We start from the raw sequence: 25,823 nt of genomic DNA on the forward strand, positions 1-25,823 counted from the left end.
TTACTAAAAATACCTCCTGAGCATCATAAATAGCAAGATGGTAGGATTCTTAATCCCCCTTCAGGCACGTAGTCTTTTTGCTTTTGATAAATATGGAGTGGCAACAATGGGCAGAGAATAAAATGCATCTTACAGCGCTGGTCTGCTTGGCCTGTGCCTTGCAGAAAGGAAAAATGAGGACTCCCTGGATCCACAAATGCTGTCAGCAGAGGACAAGAAAAAAGGGGAAGATTGCTATTGCAAGAAGTCACAAAGTCTCCCCATATCTAAATTTTGAACATTTTTAACTCAATAGGATTTATTGGCCAAACCACAAGACCAGTGCTCCTAAAGAAAACCTCAGATCTGCAGAGCACCTGCGTCAAGCAGGGAGCCAGTCAGCAGGAAAACTCAAAGGAAGGAAAGGTTGGCTCCTGCCCTGCTGAACTTTTGTACCACCACAAGCTGTACAGAACAAGCCAACTGCACAGTGCCAGGCCAGCCTGGCAGGAGGAAGGGCAAGATCCAGCCCTTTCATGCCACTTGACTCTTGAAACACTTGGGCAAATGCTACAGGAACCTCTCTACAGCCCTGCCAGACAGATTTGAAAAACCCCTGCACTTCCTAAGGACTGAGGTCATGCTGTGTCTGGAAATAAAAATATGTTAAAGAACCTAAAATCAAGTGCCATTTGAGTTTAAGTTTTCAGCCATTTTCCTTATTGAATCTATTGGGGTAGAAATTCGTAAGTTCCAAAGAAAGTCTGCAAGTTTTGTTGATACCTGTGATTCCAAATATTCAAAAATTCAAAAACCCTGACATACAATAAAATATGCTAGATGGCTTTTTTGTTTTTTTACATTCTCCTACAAGTTTTATAAAAATAAAGCTAGAAAATTTTGCCCTTTCCAGCTGCAGCTCTAAAGCAAGGGCATCAAAAGAGCTGTTTCCTGCATAAACATGTAAGAAAATATTTACTATGTTGGAAGCATGAAAACAAATATGATACCACTGTGGCCACTATAATACAGTCACAGACACTGGCAATTTAAAAAATCTCAATGGCATTTACAGAAAGATAGAAATAAAGACAAGGTTACTGGAATTTTATTGCAAATTAATCAAATAATATATGAACATAATTGGTTAACCAGAACCTTTTTCTTTGAAACATAAGACTCCAAATATGCACTGCACATCTAAGTACACAAAACAGTTTTTTCATTCATCCCAAATATCAAAACATCTGGCAACAGAAAATAGAAAGAAGTATTTATAGACATTTTTGGACAGAGATTACTTCAGGTCAAGTCCAAAAGCATCCTTAAGCTGCAATCATCAAAATCTTTTACCAGTGATTTTGGATTTAGCTAGTGTTACTAAGAGAGAAATATAACATAGGCTTTTTATAGCAGCTGCCAATTCAACAATGATCAAAGTTTTATTATTCTTCCTTAGATCAAAGTCTGGACTGAATAATTTTGGGATTATCTCCAGCTCATAAAGTAGAATAAACATTTTTGGATAACCACTTTATTATATAACAATACAGACTTCTTGCAATAAGTTTTGCTCTTATTTACATATGCCACAAGTTTTTAATGGATTGGATTATCATTTAATTATTTTATTGGCTTATGAGGACAATAAAAGAGAAATTTTTACAGCAGCAGAAGGCCATAGAAACATTCAAATGGTGTCTTGTGCATCTACATTCATATGCAGAGGACATTCATGAGGAGAGGTGAAACCAAGATTAGGAAAGTAAGACTGGGCATACTTCCAGTGAGAGGTAATAGGTTTTACACCTCTGCTCATTATAAACCACTCAAGACATCTGGAGATCTCTTGTGGGACAGAGGCATTCACACACACCTTGGCACAGCCTGTCCACACCCTTCCAGCTGGGATAAGGTAGAGAAAATCAGGATACTCACACTCTGTTGGCTTTCATCAGCAAGCATAAAATACTGCTACATGGATAATACTCAGCACAATTCTTTTTGCAACTAAACTTAATTGTAAAGCTGCTTAGATTTGAGTTTCACTCAAGTGTGCTTTCAGCCAAGAAAAAGAATGGTTTTCATTCTGAGAATACCATTGATTTCCACACTGTCTGTTGACCACAGGCTCAGCTGTGTTCCTGTTCCACCGAACAAGGTGTTTACTGTTATCTTCAGTGACACAGCCACTAAGTTCATCACTTCTTTTACACCCTAATTCTAGGAAATTCATTCACCTTTCACAGTCTTTCTGGTAGTCAGCTCTCCCACAGATGTTGATCAAGAGAAGTGGCATCCCAGGACACCAGAAAAAGCCATCACTTTGGCATAAACTGTTTTACAGGTTCTGTAAGCAGGGCCAAGACTTAGAGCTGGAACATCTTTTCCAGATTTGTTGTTATTACAGGCTCTTAGCTATGTTTCTTTATCATTAACTAGGTTTCAGCTCTTATATAACCTGGTTGTCTCCCAGACTTTCTAATGCCAAAAATAAACTGAAAGCTTTCATCACAAGTTAAAAGGAAACTGTAATTTGAACAGCAGTTTTGCTGAGTTCTCTGTTGATCAAAGATGCCTCATACGAGCCTGATGTAATAGAAACAAAATCAGATTTATAACTACAGTAATTAAAGCAGAATCCTTTCATTGAGTGAAATCTCACAGTCCTTACTTGTATAAGACTTATACTGGAGGAAGAGATGAAATGAGAGCCCATTTATTAAGTTGAGGTACCAGTTACAGCAAAGGGAATGGAACCACTAAAATAATGAAGCAAAAACTGCTTAAGCTTCACACTTTTTATTAAAATGTGTCCATCTCTGTGACATCACATGACCTGTTTTGCCACTCCAGAAACAGAATAAAATCTATTTATTAGTAAGGAAGCAGCAAACCAGAACATCTTATCATGCCCTCCCTGCAGAGCCCTCTGTGCTAAGACCAGCCCTCTGACTGACCTCCAAAAGGATCATTTCTTAGTGCCATGGCAATGGGTTACCAGGAAAAAAGTCTGTAAGACTTTTTACCAGGAAAAAAGTCTGTAAGAAATAGAAAAAAACACTGTTGGCTTCATCAATGAACAATAACAAGTACTGCAGTCGTCAGCACACTCCAAGGAGAGCTGAGCACAGGTCTAAAGGCTTTTTGAGTCTGAACCTCACAATTTGCTGGCTGGCTTGGACCGGTTTTCTTGTACCAGCCTCTCACATGAAACTGCAAGAACACCACAGGGGATAAAAATACCTTTTGCCTCACCTTTGAGAACATCATCTTCTCGGTGTTTCACACTTCTGTTCAGAGTGCCCTCAGTCACAGCTGCACAGAGCAGGCATCTCTCCATGGACTTCTCCCTGCAATCCTACCAGCACAGCAGGAAAATGCCAGCAGCCTCCTCTCTGAAGGGCAGAGGGCATAATGGTGCCACAAAACACTCTGGCTCATCACACTTTTTCACACACCAATCTTTGTTACAATTATGAGACCGCATCCTCCTTCCACTTCAAAACGTGGCATTCAGAGGAGCAGAGTAATAGTTTTCAACATGAAATGCATATGATTTTTTCTATCCATGAAGAAATAACTGCAAGGATATGTTAAGCTGGCCACAACAAACTTTGCAGCAGCAGAGAAGCCAACACAAGGCTGCAGAACCCACATAAGAACTTGGGCAGGTCAGAAGTAGCTCCAATTCAGCTCTCACTAAAGCTCTGCCCTTTAACTCAAATATGTGCACTGAACAGCAGGCACTGCACTGTGGCTGTGGCTGCATTTCATCAGTTACATGGAGCAAAGTGATTCACCAAAGCCCTGATTCTGGGTTAAATTCTGGATTACAAACAGAAAAAGAAGGGTGTAAAACAACCCCATCACACCGGTGTACCTTGCTGAAGCCTGCCTGGCCCAACCTTGAAACAAACTAAGGATTTCTCTCCACAACATCTGGGACTCTGAACATTTATTTATTTCTGAAAACATGACATAATAAAGGCTCAGATTGGAGAAATCTAAAAATTTTTAAAAAATGCACGTCTTACAGTTTTTCTCTGCTATTGCTGTATCATGTTTAGGAGTTTTCTTTAGGTTTTAATGAAGAACAACACTTTACTTAAATATAAAGATACTTTTGCCTAAACAGTTTGAAGGCTACTTGCTGGTATCAGAACTCACAGGCAAAAGTCTGCTTTCCATAGTTTGACTCTGCCTTAGCACAGCAAATCTAAGAAATACTACACCAGTCACATGAACTAATCATGTGAGGGTTTCATCTTCAATTACTAACAGATTAGATTAAAAAATATTCTGAAATATTCAATTCAAACCTATTAAAAGAAAAAACAGAAATCCCCATCTTGTTTTCAGAGACTGCTGCTTTTTCCTTCCATAAGCTGATGCTTATTTTCCTTCTTTGCAATTCCTTTCAAAGCCATGCATCTAAAATAGACTCTACCTCATTGTCCCAGTTTCCTCTTGTTGTTGCCATTAGTCTATGCAACTTTTTCCATGCATTCAGGACTAATTTTCATTAATCTCAAAGCACAGACTAAGCTTTGTTGAGGGGGAAAAAAATGTGACAAGGCATCAAACCTTAAAAAGAGCTTAAAAGAGATACTGCTGTTTAAATTAGATACCTCTGTAAAATATTCTTCTTTCCTACTGAAACAAAAGCTCTACCAGGCCTAAGGATTCGGGTGCAGCTACTGGTTCTCATGTACAGACATGCACTGCTTTCAGTGATTTGACAATCCAGGTGCTGATTCTGAGCTACTCCAGCCATTAAATTGAGGTTCAGACCCTAAAATGAGTAGTGAAAAAAGCATAAATCATTCTGTGTATTTAGAAGCAATAAATAGAAAGTACAGACAGGATTAAATAACAGTATGGAATCAGCACAAAAGAAATTTGGGGCAAAAGCTGCGGAGAGAAAAGCTCTCAGATCCAGTCACAAATTCTGCCCTGCACAGGTATTCTGAGTAGGAAACAGTTGTGTTGGCAGGACTGCACACACAGCCTGCCTCAGGTAGGGCTGCAGAGCCCCAGAGCCTGCCAAGAACACGTTCCTTCAGGCTGTGGAGCCTTGTAGCAAGGAGAATGGGGACAATCACTAGGACTGGAAGCATTCAAACTACAATACTTAACCATCATAAGCATGCTAAAACTTCCAGCTTCTAAAATGAAGGAAATGTCCAGCCAGCTCCCACTGCCCCACTCTCCAAGTCACTCAGCCTGAGAGAGTTTGGTAACAGCCATGAAATAGTCACATCACAAATTAGGGACATCATGACATGCCTGAAAGAAATACCTCTGACCACAAGTAGAAAAACACAGCACTAGATTTCAGAAGAGGATACAGCAGCCACCTCTTCAGTGGCTGGTTCCTTTAGATAAGAGCAACATCACCCTGAAAATCACAGACTGTAATAAAACATTGACCAGAAGCTCCCAGCAGCAAGTTTTTAAATCACTCAGCATAGACTTCAATCAAAACCATTGCTGCCAGCAACAGCAGCCATGTCTAACAGCCATCTGAGAAAATTTGGAAAAGAAAAATACAGACTCTTAATGGTAAGAACTCAAGATTCAGTATGCAAATTTCTCATTGAAAAATTGATGATTTCTTCACACAGAAGTTCCCAACTGTGAGATGGATCAACCAAGAAACATGCAGTATCCAGGAAGAAAGAATTGCTACCAGAGCACAACATAAAGAGTTGAAGTTCCTCATCTGCTGTTAGAACTCTATTATCAACTTGTGTAAGAACAAATGAGGAGCCTGAGAAGAGGCCCAGAAGGCAGAAATTTCCCTGTTCTGACCTGACCCTCAGACTCAGGGAAAAGGGAAAAAAAAAAAAGCCCAGGACTTGTCTCACCTGTAAAATGAGGACTCACTCTCACTACTGTCATGGTGATTTATTTGTCTGAAATGAGAAGTCTTTGATCTACATTTGTTAAAAAATCATATAGGAAAAGACAAGGATTGTAGTACAAAATAAATTCTTAAACTAAATAACTCTAGTTCTTTGACTATTGAGCAGGCTGAAAACTGCACCTGCCCTCTCTACAATACCCACATTAGCAGCATCAGGGTGCCACACTCCAACTTGTTAAAACTGGACAGCAATAATATTTCTTCAACACTGTTTTCTGTAAAAATTCAATGACTTTTTCACAAAAAACACACACCAGTCTTGGTAAACCTCCTATTTCACACGTCTTTCTTTTCCTGAAGTAGTTGCTACTGGACTAAATACAGCTCTTGCTAATTCTTTCAACATTTAGGGGAAAAATTAGCAGAGATCTTTGTATTTGATCACACCAAACACTCCCATTTGTGCCTGTTTGCTCTAGCATAACTGAAGATTATAATAGTTAAAAATAGCCATTTTTCCATTAACTTAGACCTTCATGATAACAAGTAGTTTTGACAGTTTTTAAGCAGTGTGAGATAACATGCACAAGTAGGTCACAGTTATACTTGGCTTTAGAAAAATGTCTTTCATCCAGGGAATTTACAGCTCTTTGCAAACAAGCCCTTAGGTAAGCAACAATCTATAAGGCTTACTCCAACACCCAAATTCACTCATGTATGAGTCCTAACAGCAACTACTTAACAACAGCTGAAAGTAGAATATTAAACCTTTTGCAAACTGCAAAACTAAAAAGCCTGACTGACGTCAATGGCAGCTCTGCACTGATCCCAACAGGCTGTAGAGCAGGACATGAAAGTGCCCTGGGAAAGACTCCAACTTGACAGGGAAGAGAAAAGTGATTTTTCAAAGTTTGTTTCAGCTCCTAGTTCAGTCACAAGATTTCCAAAATGATTATTTGTCCAAGCTTCTGGGAATACTTGTCTGTGCTGCTTCATCTGGCATTTGGTCAACACATCTGCTAAAGCCATACTACCAGGAAAGTGGTGGAAGAATGTTAGAGACCTTCCATTTACATAACAACAGGAGCTGAGAGACAGGTGTGAAGGACTGCAACAACAAGGTCTGTGAAGCATGGAAGGAAAAAAGGAAGGTTTCAAAAAATTCATCTTAAGGCACAGGTGAGACATTAGTCCTCACAGCAGCCCCTTTGAAAAACTCAGCTGCCATTATTTCCATTGTACAAGTGTGGAAGCATAAAACTCTTTAATCCAGAGCTCTGTTTAAGGCAAAATTACATGAATTTGTTTATTAGTTATAATTTATGTATTGATACATAATCTGTCAGAATTTCAGTGACTATATGGGTAGTTTTGTTTAAATAACAACAAGGAACTAGAGCAGGAGAGTTAAAAGGAATGGTCCAAAAGTCACGAGGTACTGCTGGATTTCAGGAGTTTCTTCTGTCATCTGTTGCAGTCAGTTCACTACACCATGCTGCCTCCTGGAGCAAAAGAGATGAATAGAGAGCTGCACAAATTGAACACTGGTAATACTGTGAGGCTCTTTACTACCCCTTGAACATCCTCTGCAGTTTAGTAAGAAAAATGTCACGGGTGAATGTTTAACCCTTTTGCTATGCTAGTTATGCTTGGTATATAATCAACAAGCAGACAGCTCCAAGTGGTTGATGCATTCAGAATAATAATGATCACCTTTGGACATCTAACACCACATAAAATATTAACAATCAATATTCGCTGAGCTTGCAGACCATAATGATACCGTGGCTTTAATGTGACTGCATATGCATGAAGTAATCTGCCTTCATGAAGTACAGGGACCCTCTCTGGCATTTAAACAAAGCCCTAAGCCCATAAACAGTCACTTCTTACTTGTGTGACATTTTCATGAGTAACCTCATGAAGACCTATCATATCATTTAAATGTGTAAAAGTAAGTTTCTATGTTGACTTTTAACAGCAGTAGTGTTTAAAATGATTAACAATGACAATGGTCTATAATGTTTTACACACAAACAGCCTTTGGTGAGCACTGAATAAATCTATTTGTTTACCCAGACTCACGTATTTTCCACATCAATCTACTTGTTTAACTTTAAAAGGATTTATTGATAGAAATTAATATCTTCATCTGTATCATGAACCTTATTCACTACTTCCCTAAAGACCTACAACTGTCTTACCCTCTCTCTCTCTCTCTCTCTCTCTCCAATTAATTACTCTGAAAAAACTAGATGGCACGAGAGGGACTGAGAAAGAATTCTCTTTCCTTCTCCAGGCAGCTCTCCAGTAGAATTAAGCAGGCATCAAACATCATGTGTTGTGCAGATGAATGGGAAAGAGGGACAGTTGGGGGAGGAAAGGGAAATATGGCCAGTGGAAATGTTCCCTGGCTTCCCATTCTGTATGTTTCAGTTTTTGTGAGTCATCTGCAAAGCTGAAATTACAAAGTCTTTATGTCACTTTTTCAAATCCAGGTAACCCTTCAATAACAAATCTGCTCCAGATTTTATAAAGCTTTGCTGGGTGTTCCCCACAAGAACTAATGCAGCCTTAGCACAGCACTGATGCTCAAACGCTTAGTGTTCTTCCAGAAATGGATTCTTTGGAGACCAATATAGTCCATTTCTCCCTAAAGCAAGAAATCTACTGTTCCATGAAGAATTATGCCACTCTAACACCATTTATTATTTATATCTAAAATGGGTGTGATGCTTTAGGAGTATAGTCATAGCCACAAAGTGCCGACAACCTTTTAGGAGTCACACGATGCCTTCAATGTGTATGAAGCTCCTTTGGATGTCAACAGCAATCCAAGCAGATGAAAGAACTGGTCCATGCTGAGCAGTATTCATGAAGATGCAGAGAGATCAAAGTAGGAACAAATAAGATGCATCCTTACATTCAGGGTTTTGTCAATTTGCAATATATAATTTTTATAAAGTATTTGTTTCAAGTCAGAGATAGACAGGGAGTGGTCATTATTGTGCAGATAATTGTCTGTCTTCAGGAGATGCTTACAAGTATTTCTGCTTTGTTATGACAACATTCAGAAAATGCCTAACTTTATGTCTCCAGTCCTTTAATTTGTCCTAAGTATAATAAAAACCCTAAAGCATCAGTCTTTGTGCCACACCTGTGCCAATTTCTCATATGAGAAGCATAACTTTGGGACAAGATGAGATCTGCAATCAATGAGGCTGATCAGTTCATCTCCAGCCCAGAATGGGCAAACACACAGCCAGAGTTTACACATAAATGCACGCAAATGACAAAGGCTATTTAAGTTTAAGCCATAATGTAAAAAAACGCAAATCTGAAGTAAAACTCAAAACGTTAATTTCAAGCCAGATGCAAATGTCCATCAGAGGTACAAACCGACGATTGGATTTACCACCACACCCTACCAGGAGCACTTGCGTTACCAATGACAGGACAAGCCGGATCCTTCACTGCGCTCATCAGACACCCAGTTCCAATCCGTTACCGTTCCCTGAGCAGCAGCGCCCGCCGAGGTCTGACCCTACGCCCACCCTCACCACCATGCTCCTTTCTCTTCATACATCCCTACATTCCCACAGCCACTTAACGCCTACCGAGCCGCCGCACTTCCCCGTGCCCCTACAGCCACCCGGGAAGGCGGAACGGGATCGCCCGCCCCCGGCAGGTGCGGCGGTGCCCGGCCCCGGAGGATGCTCTGCGGCGTCCGGCCCCGCTGCAGCCCGCGCCGGAGCCCCCCGCACGGCCCAGCTGCAGAACGGTACCGGGCAGGCGACGGCCGGCGGGGCATCATCCTCTGGCCGCCCCCCGCCCCGAAATCGCCGGCGCAGCCTCGGGGTGCGGGGCACCGCAGCGCGGCCGGGCGGCAAGGTCAGCGCGGCTCCGCCGCCCGCGCCCCGGCCGCCCGCGGGGACGCGAGCCCGGCGCTGCCCCGGCGCGGCAGAGAACCCACCTCTGGCAGACATGGCTCAGCCTCGGGCTCGGCAGCCGCGGAACTGCTGCTGCTGCTGCTGCTGCTGCTGCTGCTGCGGCGGCGGCGGCAGCGCACGGCCCGCACCGCCCTGCGCCCTCCGCGCCGCGGCGGCCGATGCGGGGGGCGGCGGCCGATGCTGGGCCGGACCGGGGCGGGCGGGTCCGCGCCGCCGCCGCGCTCCCTCCCTGCCCTGCCCTGCCCTGCCCGCCGCGGTGCGGGGCGGCGCCGGGGGCGGCTCTGCGGGGCGGGAGCGCGGCTGTCTGCGCGGTGTGTGCGGGTCTGGCTGCGCGTGTGCCGGCGCGGTGAGTGCGGGCTGTGTGTGTGCGGGTCTGGGTGTGCGTGTGCCGGCGCGGAGCGGCCGCGGGGCGGGGCAGCGCCGGCGGAGCCACCGCGGCCGCAGCCGCTCCCGGGCGCGGTGAGTGCGCGGGGAGCGGCGCCCGGCGGCGCTCGGGTGCGGCGGGGCGAGGTGCGGGGCGCGGTGCCGCAGAAGGTGACAGTCGGGGACGGCCGCGCCGCCGGCAAAAGCCACGAACGCCAAGGAGAGCAGCGCGGCAGAGCTCCAGCTCCTCGCAGGGCTGGATAGGCGTGTCTGCTCACTGACAGCGCCGTGCGACAGCAGCTCTGCTCGTTCGGGACCTGGCGCTGAAGTCTGTGGCACAACTTGAAATTCACGCACCGAACAGCAGACATACCTGCGTAACTGTATGTAAATTGTATATAAACACAGAATTTCTAGCAATGTTGTCTGCAAAGCAATCATAGCGTTAACACACAGAAAAGAGCACTCAGCTTCCTCCTGGCGCCTTAATAAAAGTACCAAGTGACCAAATGCAACGCACCCGAAAAACAAGATCAGTATCTGGTGGACACCTTTACCCAGCCTCCAGCCTAGTGAAGCCAAATATTCCCATGCCACACTAAAAAGAAAACCCCTACGCCGCCAGATTATTAGATCGTGGCAAGAGTTAAGCAAATCAACAATCTAGTTTGTCAAGAATGACAGGTTAGAAGATCACATCAGAATAGCGCAGTTAAAACATTAGAGCAGACTTTTATCAATTTCAGAATGGGCAACTATGAAGTAAAAAACAGCAAGCCCAATCTGTGATGTTCTGCAAGGAGCCAACATGCAAACTGAATGACAGGAAAGACTGAATCACACTCCTCCACTCTGATCTACCATGCACTACACATCTTCATACTAGCAAGAAGCCTACACAATTTTCCTATCAAAAATCCCACAATTACCAGAATCATGTCTAAAAGAGGTGGTAGAGATTGTATTATCACGTGGCCACAGGTCAGGAATGGATGGTAATAGGAGATGTATCATGGATTCTCACTGCTGTCAGCAAGTGCAGCCCAACCAGTGCCTCTGCTGTGTCAGATCCAACCTCTGGCACTGCTCACCTGCCCCCTCATGCCAGCCAAGCAGGGAAAGCATTTGTGCAGGGGCAGCAGCAGGGTGGGCAGCACTCACGTGCCCCCTCATCAGGGGATACAGGCACAAAAAATGAATTGGCACATCTGTTTGCCTGAATTTGTGCTCATGCTCACACGCTGCAAAGACTTTTAGCCACATCCAGCTCTGTTTGCCACGGATTACCCCAGTGTTCCCTACACTTCAATTCAATCATATTCTTTATATCATTCTGTTTTCTTCCCCCTTGCAAATGTTTCTGAATCTGGCAGCAGGAATAAAAGAAACCTAAAGTTCTTCTCTCCCTAAACTCTTATGGCATTATGCTTAGCTGGTGATCTGACATCCCTTGAAAAACAGTTCTTTTCCCTGCTCCTTTTCTGAAATTAGAAGAATTTTCCACTTGCAAATAACTCAAATTTTCTTTCTTGTCCAAAAGAGGCAAGGTTTCCCTCAGTCAATGTAGTGTGACCGCATTTTGTATTTTTAATTAAGTAATTTCCTATTCACTTCCTCAGTGATTTTCTGACTAGCACTATCACAGGTTCTCCCGTGTGGTACTTAATAGATGGCTTTAAAAAGAAGGCTCAGGAACATGCAGAAATTAGCTTTTTAATTAAGAACTTCCTTACTTTATACTGCGAGGAAATAGGAAGGGAAAGGCATTTGTACCTTGGAATTCTATAGAATACAAAGAGTTTATTCCATTCATTGTGTAAACTCTCTGTAGCTGAGAAGTTGAACAGACATGTTGGCCAGAGAATGCTAAAATGGGTCAGATACAGCACTCATTCCTTAAAGTGAGCTTTTTAGCTGGGTTTCTTGAGGACCTGAGGCTGATGGAGTTTTATTTTCCTGTCTGTCCCCTCCATCAAGTGGCCTCAAGAATTTTCAGATTTGGATATGAAGAACTTCAATTCAAACTTTTATACTAAAAGGTATAATTCAGAACAAGTTCTACATCCCTACAAGTTTTGTAGTAATTAGCACTTAAGAAGAAAAATTAAAATAAAGGAGAAAAGCTGCAGTGGAGACAGTTCTGGAGGCCACAGTCTTTATTAGCCACAAGTACCAGTTGGGCAATCTGCATGTGGGCAGCTAAATCAGCTCCTGAGGTTGCTGTCTGAGATCCTGTCAGTAGGGAATGTGGAAGGAAGCTGAAGAGGGTGGAAAAGGAAGGTACAGAGAAGAGAGGAACCATTATTATTATTTTACAGGTGAAGTTGAGTCAGAGAAGATGGACAAGCCAATCCAAGGCTTGCTCACTCTCCTCTGTACCCCTCCTTCTCTCAGTCCAACCCATGTGCTCCTGTTTCCCTCATTGCAGCACTGGCTTGATCCTCACAGAACTACTTTAGCTCATTAATTAACAAAGACTTGCTCACTTTCTGCATCCAAATTCCCTACATTTGCTGTCTGAACCAAAGGCTCAGATAAACACTGGAACATGACTGAAGGCGAGTGCAGTACTGCACAGCCAGGAAGGGTGAGGAACCATTAGAGGCAACAGAGAAGATCCTTTTTAGCAGCAGCAGCTGTTGAGCTGTTTGACTGAGCCATTTCCTGACTACTTTAGAAGTCCATTAAGGAGCAGTGATTGACATTGTTTTATTTCAGGCATCTACCTGAGGCTCCTGAATTAGTCAGCTGGGAAGTAGGATCCTATCTGCTGCATTTTGCTATTGAATGTACAGACTAAGCTTCTAACTCATAGTGTTAAAAGATCCATTAAAGTAAATTTTTTAAGGTATTCAAACTTCAAGAGATCCAAGGAGGCACCTCATGATTTTTCAGAGATGCCCAAATATTAATATATTTTACCAAACAATAGGTGTTTCCAAGTCTTGTCTCAATGCCCTTGAGGAGCTAAGTGTGTTGTCCAAGGTCACAGAGAAAATCTATGTCAGAGCAAAGCACAGAACTGCATCTTCAAAGAAAAGTATCCCAAATACTGGACTGTGTTCTCTGTGCAGCATACTTAGCCTTTGTGTGAATATAAAACAGAAAGTTCTCCTTTAATCACTTTTGAACCAGTTTGTCTCATATACAGTAGGATAGTAGTTTTAAAAGTAATTAAGATCCCATTAGTGGTATGTGAATCTATTTTTTTCCCATGAAAATCAGCACAGAATGACATAGGGAATAAAAAAACCCAGGTAAAAGTCAGCATTGCATCTTTGGCTGAGGCAGATAACTCATCAGTCAGAATATACCTATTTTTGCACAGTGCAGGATCTTTCCTCTTGAAAATCACTGTGAGAAAAATCAGATTTTTTTTTTTTTTGAAACAACAGACAAATTCTTACAGAAGTAGATTTCCAAGAACAACTTCTGTGGGCAAGGCAAATGGAAAGGATGACCAAGATTGGTCTGAATAATGATGGAAACTATTGGATATTTCTACAAAATTTTCCCATATCTTCTACCATAACTCCACTGGCTTCTTTTTTAGGGAAATCAGACCTAACAAAATCTAGAGCATTACTAAGCCTGATAATTTAATCAGAATTTTAATAAGCTCAGAATAAATAGTTTCCTGTGACATGAATGACAAGAAAGCAAGACAGTTCTCTTACTTTCAATATAAGACTCTTACTAGAATTTGCAATTAGTCAGTAATGGACAAGATATTCAAATAAATACACGGCCTCTCACTGATTAGACTGAGCTTCCAGGGCAGTTCCTACTAATCTTTTTGGAGAAAAGTTCCCTTTTATACATTTCAAAGGAGAACTTAGCTCCTAATTACTCATACCAAATATTAATAGAAATCTTTGCTTAAGTTTTTCCTTTTTTCCCCCAAATATCCCACACATATATTTATATATAAAGAGACTTATCCATTTAAAAAAAAATAAAATTCAAAAGGATAGGAAGTTCTCCTGAGTGGGACAAATCCCAGAGTCATCTTCCTGGTTTCTTCTTATTCTGGTTTTCTTTAAAAACTCCTTTCTTCTACATGTTATTCAACCCTCCATACTATTCTGGAATATGCACTTTTACAGCAAAAGTTACAATATTGAACTTACGTTTCCTGAGTCAGTCCTGACTACCAGACTTGAATAACCCAGAAAGTTTTACACAGATTATGTAAGATGATGCCATCACATAAATGCATAAATAGGTTTTATATAAGCCAGAAATACTGGCAATCCTGAAAACTAAGGAAAAGCCCTCAGATAAGCCTGTGAATACCTACTCTCTATTGCTCTTCCATCACAATGACTGCTGTGCCTTTGGGAACTTAGGGCACAAAGGCCAAAATGACAAATTATTTTCTGAGAGTCAGCTTTGTTGGGCAGCATTTACTACTGAAGAACTTCAGCATCACCCCTGTGTGTGAACCTTACCAGGAAGATGCCAAGAAAGAGCTCAGAGTCAGAAACTTAACCAGGTTTAGCACCAGGTTGTCCCAAGGTCACGTGTGAAGTATGTGCTGTGAATAAGAGCTGTGAACACAAGTCTATGGAGATGATGAGATGCATCCCAGAGTCCTGAGGGAATTGGCTGATGTAGTTGCCAGGCCACTCTCCATGATATTGGAAAAGTCATGGAAGTCAAGTCAAGTCCCTGGTGACTGTAAAAAGGGAAACATCACTCCTATTTTTAAAAATACCAGAAATGAGGAGCCTGGGAACCACTGAGCCATCGGCCTCACCTCTGTGCCTGGGAACAGATCCTCCCAGCAGCTCTGCTAAGGCCCAGGGAGAGCAGGGAGGTGATTTCAGAATGACAGCATGGCTTCTCCAAGGGCAGGTCCTGCCTGACCAACCAAGTGGCCTTCTGTGATGGAGCACCTGCATCAGTGGTTGCATTCAGGACAGACAGAGACAATCCCACAAACTGCCTTTGTTGCTATTGATATACTTTACAGAGCTGCATCAAGTAAGGGCTTTATCTCACTGTGTGCCCTTTACCCTAAAGAATTTGCTGTGGCCAAGCTGAATTAAATGATGCAGTTAGAATTGCTTAAATGTGTGGTTTTCCATAGAGTAATTTTTACATTACGTAAAACATGGCAGGTATTTCCTTGGTCAAAGTTCATTTTAGCAAAGATGTTCACTTTGAGACAAAGTTCAATTAGCAAAGTCAAAATCTCTCAGCACTGCGATACACAGGAAAGTTTGGTGAATCAGAGGGAAAATATACCTGTGGTTGCAATTACAACGAGCCAAACTCTGAGACATGTATATATTACATTCTGCTGTGAACAGCCAGGCTTGAGCGGGGTAGAAAGTCTGGGGCCAAAAAAAATTAATTCTCTAAATCATCATGAAAGTACCTCGGTGTGTAATTTGCTGTCTGATCATAAGAGATACTTGGGTTTCTCCCTGTACTCCTGGAATTCACACATCACTGTCTTAATTTCTCACATGCTATTTTCTTTATACATATTTTCTATCCTGAACTCTGTATTGCAGGGCCCTCTGGCTGAGAAGTATAGAATTGGACAGGCCTCCCTTCAGAGCACATCAAGATCATCCCTTAATTAGCTGGTGTATGCAAATTGATTTGAGAGCACAAAGTACTGGCTCTTTTTCAGGAACTGAATGCTTTGTTCCTTGTCATACCAAGTCAAGATATCAACCCCTGGTACCTGACCTGGCACTGATCAGTTTTATGGCCAAGGCAAATGCCTGCATGTAGACACCCCCTCCTAGACAAAAATCTCCTGGAAATCGTGATGGCTGCTTCGCAAGGACTCAGGACACACTTGGGAAAGAACCAGCCAAAAGCACAGTCCTAGAGTCATGGCAACAATAAACTGAAATCCTGAAAGATCCCTGAAAATATTTGGAAAAAAAAAACCCAACACTTTTCCTGTTAGTCTTGCCCATTATGTTCATGCACAGAGGTTCTGGGCATTTTCTTTCTCTTGCCTATTGACACATACCAACAAATCTATCTGTTATACATGTAATGTATTTAAAGCTCAGCTCTAGATGAGTTTTCTCATGCAATATTTTTCTTTCAATGTGTTAAAAAAAAAAAACCAAACCAGAAGGTTTAATTCAGTCATGCTTTTTTTTTTTTTTTTTAGTTCACTTTTGAATCTGTTTGAGCTTAAAGCTGATGCCAATTCTCCACAACATTCAGTTGTTTATTCCACAGCAAGTCACGCCGATGGAGATGCCAGCAGATGACTGAATTCCCTAGTTAGGCCCATCACTGGAATAAAACACGGGGTCAGGCTGCCCTCTGCGGGCTGGGATCTGGATCTGGGACAAATTGTTTTGCAACACCACACAGTAACTGCTTATTGTGAGTACAGGATTTCGACATCTGAACACAGAATTTTGATTTATGATGTACACGTAATGCCAATATAGCAATTGGCTCTCGGCTGCCTGGTTGCTGCTGCTGCAGAGGAAGAAGGAGATGCAGACTGCAGGGGTCGGATGCAGCAGTCAAGCACTCCAGGTACAAATAACAGCTCAATCTACACCACCTGGGACTTCCTGGGAAGACCCAGAGGATAACAGCTTGTGAGCATAAAACCAGAGAAACTAAATGCCTGGAAATGCTTCACTTGGCACATGAGCTGCCAGGCAGGAATCAAGTACAGTGTATTACAGCACCACTCCAAGATCTAATCAGGAACAGGTTCCTTTATATTAGCTATATTGCAGACACAGGTCTGCTTACTTCAGCATTTCTCAACATGAGGCCTGAATGTCAAACTAGTCCAAAGCAGCCTGAGGCAAGAGAACAGGGATGAGCTACAGAAATATTCCTACATGATGCTGGGTCTGCTACAGACTTCATTTTCTTTGCTCATTGTCAGTAGTGCCTCCAGCTCAGTTCCTTAAAGGCTTCATCCAAGTACAGACGCTCGTTCCTACAGGGCTGATGACTCAGAAAGAAATTACAAAGGATTGAGCAGCACAGACTTTTTCTGGAAATGGAGTTTGGCTCAGAGTATAGCTTCTGAACATGAAATTCTACCAGGAAGTGTTCAGGTTCTCCCTCTACCCCCACCCACTGGCAAAATAATGCAATGTTGATATTCACGGTCGCTCTCCCCTCTGTGGGTACCACAGGAGAATTCAGTAAGTTGTCAAGAAGGGCCAGTCTCTAAATACAGGACCCTTCTTAAATTCGTTGAGGTTTAGTTGTAATGAAGGTGACACAAATATCACGTGGGATGTGAGGGCTACAGGGAGTAGTCAATGTCTTTGTAAACTCAAACCAGTCCTGTAGCTTCAAATAACATCATCCGAGAGCCAAGCAGGACAAGTGCACTGCTAAGACAATGGGCTGTCAGGTGTAGCAACCAAAGCTTTTGCAAGCCAAGTAAAAGGCAGCAGTTAAGCCCAGAGGTAACACTACTGGCTGGCAAACCAATTCCTTCTATTGGGGATAACAGGGATTTTTTTTCCCGAAAAAATGCTGCGAGGGATTCGCTCTGAATCCTTCTTTTGTCCCAGAGGCGAAGGCCGGTCAGCTGCGCCCTCTGCTGTCGAGAGCTGGGACTGGCGGGAGGCAGCGGCCCCTTCCCGCTGTCACACCTGGGAACACCGCTGGAATTGTCTCATCAAACTCCATAGACAAGGAGCGATGGAGCGCGTTGTGGCACTAGAGCTCGGGCCTGCCTAGGTAATTGTGCTATCAATTGTGGAAACCCAGAGTACCGGGAATATTTCTCTGTCTGCTCTGGGGTCCCCTGACCCCAAGGGGAGCACTGACTTTGACCCTCATTCTTGGAGAAAGTTTCCTGGACTTCAAGATAGACTTAAAAGCACAAGAGTGTGAAATAGATTATAGAGAGTAGTGTAGGCGTACCACTTGGTGAGAAATTTAGGTTTTGGGATTTTTAGTGTGTTGTGGATGGAAGGGAGATGGAGGACACTGGGTGTTGTCCTGGGTTTCTGCTTCATGCTTCTTCTTTTTTCTCCATGGGTTTGGGTAACACTCTGTAATTGGGCCAAAACTCCGCACTGGGGGCTCTTTGGGATCAATTATTGGGTTAAAAAGGAAAATAATCTAGGTGTCAGCTCTTAGTTGGATAGTTTAGTCTTAAAAGACCTTGTAACAAGAGATTGTTGGCCATTTTGTGCCTTCTAATGAAAAGCTGCTGAACTCACAGTAGTGAGACTGTTTTATTGATAAGAAATAATAAACACTTGAGTCCAAACATGAAATACCATCTCAAGTGCCTTCAATCCAGACCCAGAGAAACCCACAACTGGTACCCTGACAATCAATAATTTAAAATTAATCACGAAGTCACTACCGAGTGGATCATAAATATTTCAGACACTTGCTTCAAAATTAAGATGTTTTACGGTGCCAACATTTAATGTCAGGCTCCATGAGAGATTTCAATTATACCTGAGGACAAAGATATGCAAATTTAAAGTATGACAAAAACCTAGTTTTAATTGTGGACTAATGAGAAAGAGAGCTCTGCTGAAAGCTTCTATACTTGGTACAAAGCTTCTTTACATGGTAGTGCTGTGCCTGATTTAATTTGCATAACTCATATGGACTATCAAGATCAGCTTTTGCGTATGATTAAACAGATTATCTGATGAAATTTTAGGGATCAACAGATTATAGTCCTTAATCCAAAGACGTTAGCAACAATGAAATCTTATTATGCATTAGAAAACAAACAATGCAGTCAGAGCTGATCTGAAAATGACTGAGAAATCTCTTAGTAGGGTCAAGGCTAAGCACCTAAATTCTCTCCAGAAACACCCACAGATTCTGGCTTCCAGAGTTTCCCCTCTGCAAGTACTCAGAAGAGAGATTGAGGGAACCAGTTTATATCAGGTAGATCACTCAATTTTTTTCCCCCCAGTATTTTAGGGCAAAATCCAGTTTTATGTTTATTTATACCACATTCAGACCCTTGCATTCATTACAGCTGCAATATTGCATAAACCGAGTAGTTTATCTTTAATCTCCTTGCTTTGGCTTCCACTTCCACAAGAAAAGTATCCTTGTGCTCCTGCCAGTCTGCAGTGAAAAACTTGGCTAAACTCTAACTGATCACATCTGAGGGTATTTTATCTGCTTTCAATAATTTATGATATGCTAGCACTTGCAGATACTGTATGGCAGAACAACCATCAATTTACTTATAGAGGCAAGCCTGGATTTTGATGCTTCCAGTGGTACAGAAATTCTTGAGGTAAACACGATGTGATTTGTAAAGAAATGTCTCATTTTACTGACAACATGTACCTCTGACCTCCTAGTGGTCTCCTTTACAAGCATTACATAAGGTAAAGCAGGGTGGTACAGAGTGTCACTGAAGCACAAACAAGAACAGCTGCTGGGCAGGGCAGGCAATATTTGCCCAGTGTTGTGTCCTCCATGGCAGCAATGAGTGCTGGTGTCAGGAGACTCTTGCAGATGTGACAGGTAAGCACTCAGACAACAGATGAACAACTGGGAAGCTTGTAACCCATAAGAAAATGGGTAACCTAGAAGAAAAATTAATGTCCCCACAGAAAGAGCAGATTGCAGATGTGGAACAGAATGCACAGGCCAGGAAATGCCTGAAAATGGGATTTATTAAATACTGCATGAGCTGATTACATGGAGCTGCTAGCGAATCAGCAAGGAGGGAGGTGATGCATGCAGCTGAGAGCACAGAACCAGAAAATTCCTGACAGAAAATGACTTCAATTCCACTGCATGCTCTTCAGTGTGGATGTGCAACATCTTTTCTGTACTAAAGCCCAGCATCAGAAAGGTCTGAAAATGATGTTAAATATCTTCTTACCCCTCCTCAAAAGCAGGGACCATGCTGAACTACTAAAACTTCATTCTTTATTTCATCCCAGTTTTATTTCTTCATTCTTTATTTCATCATTGAAAACACAGATGTCAATCTGATTATTACACAATAAAATCCTGCACAGAATATCAACATGTATTTGGCATAGCACTAACAGGAAAATTTTCATCTAGGGTAAAAAAATTCACCAAATTTTCAGGCTCTCTGAAGCAAAAGTCCAGACTGCAGGAACTTCTTCTGTAATGTAGACAAATGCATCCATTAGACACTGGCCTGGTGCCATCAATCCAAATAGCAGAGAGATTTTCAAATAAAAAGGCCAGCTCATTACCTCATTGTCACATACCATCTAAATTGATTTAATCTAGACAATTTCATTAATTTGTAAGAAACGAGAAAGTTCCCAAAAGCTCTATCAATTAGAACAGCCTCACTTTCACACTTTCGCTTCTCACATTCGAGCAAAACACTAACTCACTGCATGTACTTTTCCAGAAAAAGAACTACCTTGCCAAAAAAATACCCCCAACACCAAGCCAGCAGAACTGTGCTTTCAAGGGTACTAAAATAGGTGGTAATACCTGTGTTTATTTCAGTGGAAACAACATCAAGCATGAGCAGGTGAAGATGTATTGTTGCACATGACATGACGACCCAAACAAAATGTAACCTCAGCTGAGTTCTTCTCCACTGACACTGGTGAAATAATTCTTCCATTAGTTTCCAGTGATTTCATTACTATTGGTTTGCCAGTATTTATCCAATATTTCCAGCATTGAGAAATACATACATATGGTTGAGAAATTAGAGACTACTTTAAAGGATCATTAAAAAAATATATCTACAATTTGCAAGACATATAAGCACCAAAGACTGGATTCTGCACTATGGCTACAAATCCAAGCTCAGTCTATTGGTTGGTAAATGCAGGGTTATAGGCAGAGATACAATTTATGTAATAGGCTTAGGAAAAGTAATTTACATGTAATCTTTTCTTTTTTTTTTTTTTTTCTTTTACTGCAAGGCATTTCACATTGAGAAATCGTAATAAGAAGTCACTTTTACAACCAAAATCTTAATTTCAACACAATGAACAGCTCTGTTTAAATAATAATGCGTTTATATACATTAGTCACTCTTAGAATAATAGGAGGCCCTCAAGCATTACAAATTTTTACCTCACCATCTGTGATTCTGTGATTTATGATTTCATAAATTGTTAAGTACGATTAGGAATATTCTCAAGTGATAAAACTGTCTCCTTTTATATCTTTATGATATCTTACTGTTTCTTTATTCATTCTGCTGCTTGGAGATGAGACAGCCCAAGCACATTTAAAAGACATTTTTGCAGAAAAAAACAGATTGCAAAAGCATCCTAAATGACCACATTCTCTTAGACACAGATATGCAGGCACCTTCCAAATGCAGCACCTGTCCAGTTAATAATCACCAAAACACAGAGATGTTTCATCATATGGCTACCCACATAGAAAATTTACATTTCCTATGAACATCTATAGAATATAAGTTGACAAATAGATTTTAAGAAACCCAACCTTTTAAATTGATATTGACATACTGGAGTCCTGGATTTTGAGAAGGAAATAGCTCTGCTCTTTAACAACTGCAATAAAGGTGTCCACATACAACTACTATTTACTTCCATAGAGTATTTGGGCTGTAGCTTTCCATGCCTGCAAAGCACAGGGGTAGTAATAGCAATCAGTACAGCAGAATCATCAGTAAGACTTCATCACAATAGCATTAGTAAGACTACCCAGATGACACAGTTTAAAGAACAGCAGTTAAATAGTAGTTTTGTCCTGTCTTTTGAATTATCTCTCTCTGCATGCTCCTAGCATATGAGGAAGCTGGTGTTCATTCCTCTCCAAAAATTAATTAAATGAAGGAAGCTTTCCTTCATTTGGTACTACAGGGTCTCCTCCCTTTCCCATACTGGTCTATCACCTTCCCAATATTTCACTCTGCTATCCATTGCCAAAGCAATCCTGTTCTCCTATGTCAATTTGCCCAGTGTCCAAACATTTTCCCAAAACATCATACTGCTTGGCGGCTACATCTATAACTTCTGCTCACCCCACTTTACCTCTGCTTTTCCTGTGGCACCACAAAATGGGAGGGATGGTCTTTTTTTCTGAAGTATTTGATTCAGAGGTGAAATAAAGCTCTCTTTGTCTCCTTCTCTCTGTGCGGGATAAACCCCAACAAACAAACAGTGAAATGAGCAATATGCACATTGCCACAAGTCCTCTCATCTTGGTACTTTGCAAGTACCATGACACCCACACCACCAGCCTCTCAACCAGCAGCAACAAGACAGAATCATTTACTTTTGAAAAAGACCTCTCAGATTGTCACATCCAAGCTTTCACCTAATGCCACCATAACCACTAAACCAAAGTGCCGCATCCACTCATTTTCTGCACACTTTCATGGATGATGATTCCACAGCTTGTCACTGACTTTCTGAGCTCATCACCCTCACACTGCTTTGTGAATAGTTATTTCCTTTAGGATCTCATCATCCCTGTGGATGATGGCAGACCCTCAGCAGACAGCAAGCGGGGCCCTTTGCCATACATGCCAGGGTTGTTCCGTATCCATGCCATGCCAGGAGGAGGGTGGAGGCAGCCCATCTCCCCACCCTCATGATTCTGAGGGACCCCAGAGACCTTTGTGAAATCTGATGGCAGCCGGCAGCCTCGGGCACAGGGACTGTGGAGGTGGGCATCCATTCCCCTCACTCCAGACAGCGTGTGCCCAGATGGGCAAGAAGGTCAGTGGCATCCTGGCCTCTCTCAGGAACAGTGTGGCCAGTAGGACCAGGGAAGTGGTTCTTGTTCTGCACTGAGTACTACTGAGGCCACACCTTGAGAACCTCCAGTTCTGGCCCTCTCAATTCAGGAAGGACATTGAGGTGTTGAAATTAGTCCAGAGAAGGGCAAAGAAACTGGAGAAGGGTCAGGAGCACGTGTCCTGTGAGGAGGGGCTGAGGGCATGGGGGCTGTTTAGCCTGGAGAAAAGAAGGTTCGTGGACCTTATTATTGTCCCTAGTTCCCTGGCAGAAGGCTGTAGCCTGGTGGGGCTCAGACTCTGCTCCCAGGAAACCAGCGGCAGAAGAGGACACAGTTTTGAGCTGTGACAGGGGAGGTTTGGGTTAGCCATTAGAAAGAATTTCTTCACAGAGAGGGTGATTAGATATTGGAATGGACTGCCCAGAGAGCTGGTGGAATCAACACCCTGGAGATGTTTAAGGAAAAACTGGACATGGCACTCAGTGTCACGGTCGGGTTGACATGGGGGCGTAAGGTCGAAGGTTGGACTCGATGATCTCAGAGGTATTTCCAATCCAAGTGATTCTGTGACTGTGATTCACTTCCCTGCCCGGAGTTGCCCACAGAAGCGGGTCTGAATCGGGGCCCAGCAGCGGCCCGCTCGCAGCCCGGCACTGTCGCGCACTGTCCTCCCAGCGTCGCCGTCAGCCCGGGGCCAGCACAAGAGACCCGGCCGGGCCGGAACGCGGCGCTCCCGGCTGGCAGCGTCCGGGGTCGGGCGGAGCGGAGCGGGGCGGGCAGAGCCGGGACGAGCGGCGTGCGGGGGTGGCGGCCCCTGCAGGACACCCGGAGCCTCGGCAGCCGCCGCCGCGCAGCCGGCGGTGTCAGTGCCACGGTGTCCGCCGGGGAGCGAGAGGCAGCGCCGGCGCCCGCCCGCCCGATCCCAGCGGCCAGGCCCCCGCATGCAGCCCTCACCCTGGAGCGGCGGCGGAGGCGGATCGAGGAGCTCTCGAGGTCCTCCCGGCAGCGGCTGCTGCAGTCGCGGGACAGGATGTTCTCCAAGTTCACCTCCATCCTGCAGCACGCCGTGGAGGCGGTAAGGCCGCCGGCGGGCCCGGCCACGCTACGCCGGGGATGCGATCCGGGCCTAGCGCCGAGCGCTGGCTGAGGGCTCGGACCGGGCCCGGCGCCCCCTCCCCGCTGTTCCCGGCGCTGCTGCCGGCGGGGCCCCGCAGGGCGAGCATCCGCTCCCGGCTCTGCACTGCCGCGGGCCAGGGAAGCGGAGGCCGAGCTGCCCGGGCGGGCCCCGGAGGGAGCACGGGAAGGGAACGAACCGCCCCAGCACGGCCCTGGACAGCCGGGGATGCCGGGGGAGGAGGCAGCGGCTGCAGCCCGGGCAGCCCCGGCACAGCCTCCGGCTGTCACCGCCAGGCACTGCCGGCCACGGTGCCCCGCGCCGGGCCTGAGGGCAGCCCTGGCCCGGCCCTCACCCGGCCGTTGCCCGGCTCTTTCAGCGAGACAGACAATGAAGGAGAGGAATCAGGAAACTCCCCAGCATTTCCACCTCGTCGTGACCAGCAGACAATAGTGGCCATCACCGGTGCTTTTGTGGGATGTTGTCAGTTTCAAAGCGACGCTTTCCATCCCTGGTTTATTTTGTAATTGTGTGTGGGGGTCGGGTTTGCCGGGGGACGCGGGGCTGTGCGTGCAGCGAGCTTCCCTGACGGGGTCTGGGCAGAGGAAACGGGGTCTGTTCGCGAGCTGCCATTGCTGAAGGCCGCGTTCGGCACTGCCTGGCCACACCGCTTATTTTTGCTTTTCACTGAGGTGGGGTCTTGGTAGTAATTCCCTGCCTTTCAGCGCCTCTCCCAGTAAACCAGCACACCCAGGAGACTTGAGTGTGAAGAGGTGATAAAAATCGGCAGGGAAATACTGAAGTGAAGGTGGAAAGTGTTGGGGAAGAAAAATGTTCAGATGGTTGAAAAAAGAGCCTGCAGGCCAAATCCAAATAATTGAAATAGGAGCCTGCATGCCAAATCCTGCCTCTTCTGAGGGGCAGCCTTTGTGCATTAATGTATGCTTCAGTGCTGCACTTGAGCATATGCCTGTCTTTATATGAGCCTGCAGTTCTGCAGGAGTATTCAGGTTTAAAAGTCAAGCGTGTATTCATTAATTGCAGGTTCCTAGTTTGCTTTTTTAATGGTGTAGTGTCATTTGAAAGGAAATGTTTTAAATAATGATGAAATGTTTTACTTGAAAACATCCAGACCACATGAATGCCTTCAATAGACAGTGCTTTCATTGGAGAGGAAACAGAAATTAGTGCCTGCCTGACTAAAGAAAGTTTGTTGTGGTGAGCTGTGCCACATTTTGAATAACAGAAATAAGAGTGGATGACTGAGAGGTGCAGGAGTGGAGGAGAAGGTATTCTTTCAGGCCTACCAATTCAAGAGATCTAACAGAAGTTATTATTAAGAGAGTGTTTACGTTATTGATGTGTGCAAAAAATAAACAAAAAGAGCTGCATTTAGTTGAGATCCAGTTAAAAATAGGAAAAACAAATGAGCTGAATGGAACAGAAGAGTAGAGATAGTAGTGACTAGGCGCTCTTTTTTGATTAAAAAAACCCAAACGAAAATACAGAAATATATTGATACCATCATTTTGCAAGTGAGTGCTGTCCAACAACATGCTGTTTGTCCTTGCTCAGCTCTGGTGTCCCTTTTAGAATTGCCTCATCCTGCTACCACCACCCTGGTGGATCTCCTGATAAAAACTGCACTATTGCATTTACAGGATTGTGACAAATACTAGGAATGAAACATGGAATTGCAAAAGCAGGAAGGTACTAAGAATGTTTCTTTATAAGTTTGACCCACTAAGGCAATGACAGAACTGAGAAATATAAATTTTTAACCAGTTTGGTGGCTGTATGTGGCTTTAAGTTGTTTCATTCTCCCTGTATTAATAAGGTGTGGTCTGCTTAGCTTTGCTATGGGGAAGTGACAACTGCT

At 43.6% G+C, this 25,823-nt stretch overlaps 2 protein-coding genes across 2 annotated transcripts in view; one reads left to right on the forward strand and one right to left on the reverse strand.

Moving 5' to 3' along the window:
- The window catches only part of ABLIM1 (actin binding LIM protein 1), a 191,958-nt gene extending 182,032 nt beyond the window's left edge, over positions 1-9,926 (reverse strand). The window contains exon 1 of the mRNA XM_050976311.1: positions 9,822-9,926. Within this exon, the coding sequence (XP_050832268.1) occupies positions 9,822-9,834 (13 nt within the window). The 5' untranslated portion in view covers positions 9,835-9,926. The remainder of the gene's footprint in view (positions 1-9,821) is intronic.
- Positions 9,927-23,676: 13,750 nt separating this feature from the next.
- FHIP2A (FHF complex subunit HOOK interacting protein 2A) overlaps positions 23,677-25,823 on the forward strand; it is a 33,665-nt gene continuing 31,518 nt past the window's right edge. The window contains exon 1 of the mRNA XM_009087165.4: positions 23,677-23,905. Coding sequence (XP_009085413.1) covers positions 23,861-23,905 — 45 coding nt within the window. The 5' untranslated portion in view covers positions 23,677-23,860. The remainder of the gene's footprint in view (positions 23,906-25,823) is intronic.

This window comes from Serinus canaria, chromosome 6, assembly GCF_022539315.1.
Source record: "Serinus canaria isolate serCan28SL12 chromosome 6, serCan2020, whole genome shotgun sequence".
Taxonomy (NCBI): Eukaryota; Metazoa; Chordata; class Aves; order Passeriformes; family Fringillidae; genus Serinus; species Serinus canaria.